This window comes from Amphimedon queenslandica, unplaced genomic scaffold (genome assembly GCF_000090795.2).
Source record: "Amphimedon queenslandica unplaced genomic scaffold, v1.1 AMPQUscaffold_12642, whole genome shotgun sequence".
Classification (NCBI taxonomy): domain Eukaryota; kingdom Metazoa; phylum Porifera; class Demospongiae; order Haplosclerida; family Niphatidae; genus Amphimedon; species Amphimedon queenslandica.
Genome location: NW_003547122.1, coordinates 24,842 through 29,065, shown reverse-complemented (window position 1 = coordinate 29,065; position 4,224 = coordinate 24,842). Strand labels below are relative to the sequence as shown.

At 32.0% G+C, this 4,224-nt stretch overlaps 1 protein-coding gene across 1 annotated transcript; it reads left to right on the top strand.

Annotated features, from left to right (window-relative positions):
* The first annotated feature begins 1,871 nt into the window (after positions 1-1,871).
* Positions 1,872-3,858, top strand: LOC109587242 (golgin subfamily A member 6-like protein 2). Its single transcript, XM_020003480.1, has 3 exons — positions 1,872-1,967; positions 2,459-2,593; positions 3,601-3,858. The coding sequence occupies exons 1-3, from the start codon at positions 1,872-1,874 to the stop codon at positions 3,856-3,858; spliced, it is 489 nt and encodes a 162-aa protein (XP_019859039.1).
* Positions 3,859-4,224: the final 366 nt, after the last annotated feature.

Genomic DNA, 4,224 nt, shown 5'->3' with positions numbered 1-4,224 from the left:
GAGAAAAAAGAGATTCAGTAAAATAATGAGAAATACCATAATTGGAATTGATGATATTCACATTATCAAGGGTAACTGATACATTATATGAGGCACCATGATACATGAACATACGAAACCCTATAATGCCATTAGTCGCTGTAACATTAGTCAGTGTTAATGAGTAATGGTGTAATTCATTGTAACACACTGGAGGTGGATAATAGTATATAAGTAGAGCTTCAGTAACGTTATCAAAAGCTGAAGATGTTATTATGCTATCAAAAACATTAAGGAGGCTGGCAATTATGGAGTTTTTAAAAGTAGAACCAGTAATTGTGATGTTACTTGAAAATTGAAAATCTATGTTGCATTGTTGGAATGATATGTTACTGAAACTGACATGACTGCTGGTATTGATTGCTATAAACACATATGAGCAATGAAAAGTAGGAGATTGGTCCAGCCCATATAGAGTTATATTCTGTACTGAGTCCATTGTGACATTAAAGTTAATGACACTAGTTCCAATGAAGTAGAAGATGGTGTTATTGTATTGAGACATATCCCCAGCATACACTGATAAAGGATTACAAGGTGACTGTGTAACTGAACTGCAGTCATCAGACACATAATACTGACCAGAGGAGACACTGCAGGAGCTAATGAAGAATAAGAGAACAACCACTAACAGGAGAGACATAGCTACTGTCTGTACTGACTGACTAGTGTATACCTGCAGGCTGTGAGTGATGACTTACATAGGCTACTTTTTTCCAAATATGGAAATCTGATGCATAGTTCTGATGATTAGATTCAATCTAATTAATAGTACAATACACTACAAGTCATTCTTTTAGTTTACTTTTTTATAGATAGTATTTATAATTATCTATACTAATTCATTAAAGGCCTTTTCACACTGGCACAAGTAATGTGCATTGATGCGCATTAATTGTGTTTACACTAGAGTGGTTTCAAATTAATGGGCATCAATGCGCATCAGTCTCACTTCACCTCCAGAGGTGGATTAATTGACATAACTCATGAGTGTGCATTACCTCAATATTACTGTGTATATGTGTGTATTTATGTATAATGTGGTTCACCTAATAATGGTTAAAGAAAACAATATAGGTGAGAGAGAGGGGGAGAGATGGAGAGTTAGTTAGTGAATGACATTGTGATTGTATCTGCTTTGTTTCATTACAGATGAATGTGGTGGTATGTGAACAGGTGGGGATTAATTTGTACTTGTACTTGAACAAATTGGAATTATAGGGCGATAATCCAGTCGTGTATACTCTTTTAAATTTTCTTAAAATTTTTATATTTTGTACTTTTAGTACAAATCTGTGTTCATGGCTTCATGAGTACATAGAATTTGTTTATTTTATGTGCCTGTACTAGATCTAGTGTGCATGTTACATTACAGGAGAACAAAACAAGAACATTATTGTGTATCAGAAAAAAATTATAGAAAATGAATTGTCTCATTGCATTTTTGACAAAGTATTTCAGTAGATACATCATGTACTATCGCAGCATTTTTGGGCACTTTGGATAACTAAATTATAAATAATAATCATTAAAGAATGGTTATGCCTTAAATTACAAAAATTATAGGAGAAGGAGAGCTAGTTAGTGAATGACATTGTGATTGTATCTGCTTTGCTTCATTACAGATGAATGTGGGGGTTTATGTGAACAGGTGGGGATTGAATGTTTCTTATGTAACTAGTGCATGTACTTGAACAAATTAGAAAGACATGTACAGGATACAAGTGCAGCAGTGCATGCATAATTAAAATTTTTCATAGAATTTTCAGATTTGTACTTGTACAAATCTGACAAATTTGTACTACAAGTTTATTATTAAAAATGATTTATCAATGCTTGCTAGACTCCAGAGAGAGATTAAGATTAATTGTGATCAGTTACCAGAGAAAGAAGAACTAGAGAGAGAACTAATGCTACACCAGAACATGGTAATAATACATGTATATGTACATATACATGATACATCTAATATGTAAATAGCATTCATCGTTAATGCTGGACCTTGATGGTTTAATGCAATTGCATTGTATCAAGATAATCAAGATGTGAGATGAATCAGATGATCAAGATGATTAAATTGATCAAGATGATCAAATTGATCAAGATGATCAAATTGATCAAGATGTGCGATGCATGCATGCATGTACACTACTTGTACATGCACCTACATGTAAATGAATCTATATACATACATGTATTTGATTAACATAATGCCATGTATGTACATGTTGCTCTAGATGTAATTTTTGGGAGTGAGTGTCCCAAATAAAAAATATGCCATTATGCACATGCCATTGTCAATTACTAAAATTCTATTAATTATAATTTACAAAATTATAGCTATGTACATGTACATGGATGCTATATTTTATTTTGTATTGCTTTTATTCATGTATTATTATTTCATTATTTCTTGCAGTTACTATCAACGAAGGAGTCATTGAAGTGTTTGGAGGAGGAGATGTGTGATGCCAGGAAGCCAGAGAGGGTTAGACTATTAGCAGGAAAGGATCTGTCCTGTAAGGAACTAAGAGAAAGAGTACAGAAACTACAGGTAGTACATGTACATGTACTGAAGTATGCTTATAGTACACGATGTACATTAACAATGTTCCTTTTAATTTATGCTTCAAAAAGGTTGTAACTTGAAAATTTTTAGTCAGTTTTTTTCAGGAAAAAACTATGGGCTATAGTACAGTGATTTTTTTCAAAAATTGGACAATTTTTAAAATGGCCATAACTAGAAAAATTGAAGTCAGAATCAGCTCAAACTTTCTACACAGCATAAAGACATCAATATGTATCAGAAAATGTAATAAAAATTTGGGGTGATTTTGGAGCCATTTTTTGGAAAAAACCATGGGCTATAGCCTTGGGTATTTTTCAGATTTTTGGCATTTAATTAAAATGGCCATAACTTTAAAAATTAAAGTCAGAATCAGCTCAGACTTTCTACGCAGCATAAAAACATCAATATGTATCAAAAAATGTAATAAAAATTTGGGGTGATTTCGGAGCCATTTTTTGAAATAAACCATGGGCTATAGCCTTGGGTATTTTTCAGATTTTTGGCATTTAATTAAAATGGCCATAACTTTAAAAATTAAAGTCAGAATCAGCTCAGACTTTCTACGCAGCATAAAAACATCAATATGTATCAAAAAATGTAATAAAAATTTGGGGTGATTTCGGAGCCATTTTTTGAAATAAACCATGGGCTATAGCCTTGGGTATTTTTCAGATTTTTGGCATATTCTTAAAATGGCTGTAACTTTAAAAATTAAAGTCGGAATCAGCTCAAACTTTCTACACAGCATAAGGACATCAATATGTATCAGAAAATGTAATAAAAGTTTGGGGTGATTTCAGAGCCATTTTTTGGAAAAACCATGGGCTATAGTACAGGGTGTTTTTCAGAATTTGGCATATTCTTAAAATGGCCGTAACTTTAAAAATTAAAGTCGGAATCAGCTCAAACTTTCTATGCAGCATAAGGAGATCAATATGTATCTACTAGAGTACATAAACATTTAATATCATATTCTAATGTATTTATTTTAGGATCAACTATCTGAGCGTAAACATCAACTGCTAGAGAAAGAGCTGCTAATGGAACAGATCCACAGGTTGCTAGGCAGGACACAAAAGAAAGTAGAAGCAAGGAAAGAGACTACATTCCAGGTTGGAACAAAAGGGAATCACTATCAGTCCAAACTGAGGGAACTGACAAAGAAGATAATGTCAAATATATCAGAACTATCAGTACAACAGGTGAGGAGAGAGAAGGAGAGAGAAAACACTCTAACTAATAGCAATTAATGATATTCATGAAGTCACTATTAACTGGACATGCATTGCAACAGCTGAAAAACATCATTTCAAAATTTTTATCCATTTTAAAAGCTCCTCCAAAAGCAACAACTGTGGTATTATAGTAAGTATTTGCAGCATACATGTACATTGACTTATTTTTTGTAGCAGTGTTAAAAAGAAATTAATTTAAAAACAAAAGGTAAAGTAACAATAATGACAATAATTAATAATAATAATTTTATTATTATTACAATTCTATGCACACACTGTATGAGACTATAAACTGAACATTCTAAAAAGTAATGAAAAATAGATTAATTATAGTTATATATTGCTTCTAAAATAGCTAAGATATTTAATAAATGTGACAGT

What these genes read in the sequence shown, in the direction of transcription:
- LOC109587242 (XM_020003480.1), top strand. Translation starts at nt 1,872, where the DNA reads ATGCTTGCTAGACTCCAGAGAGAGATTAAGATTAATTGTGATCAGTTA. An exon ending in TAATGCTACACCAGAACATG is followed by an intron (nt 1,968 to 2,458) that starts GTAATAATACAT and finishes TATTTCTTGCAG; the next exon opens with TTACTATCAACGAAGGAGTC. An exon ending in AAAGAGTACAGAAACTACAG is followed by an intron (nt 2,594 to 3,600) that starts GTAGTACATGTA and finishes TATTTATTTTAG; the next exon opens with GATCAACTATCTGAGCGTAA.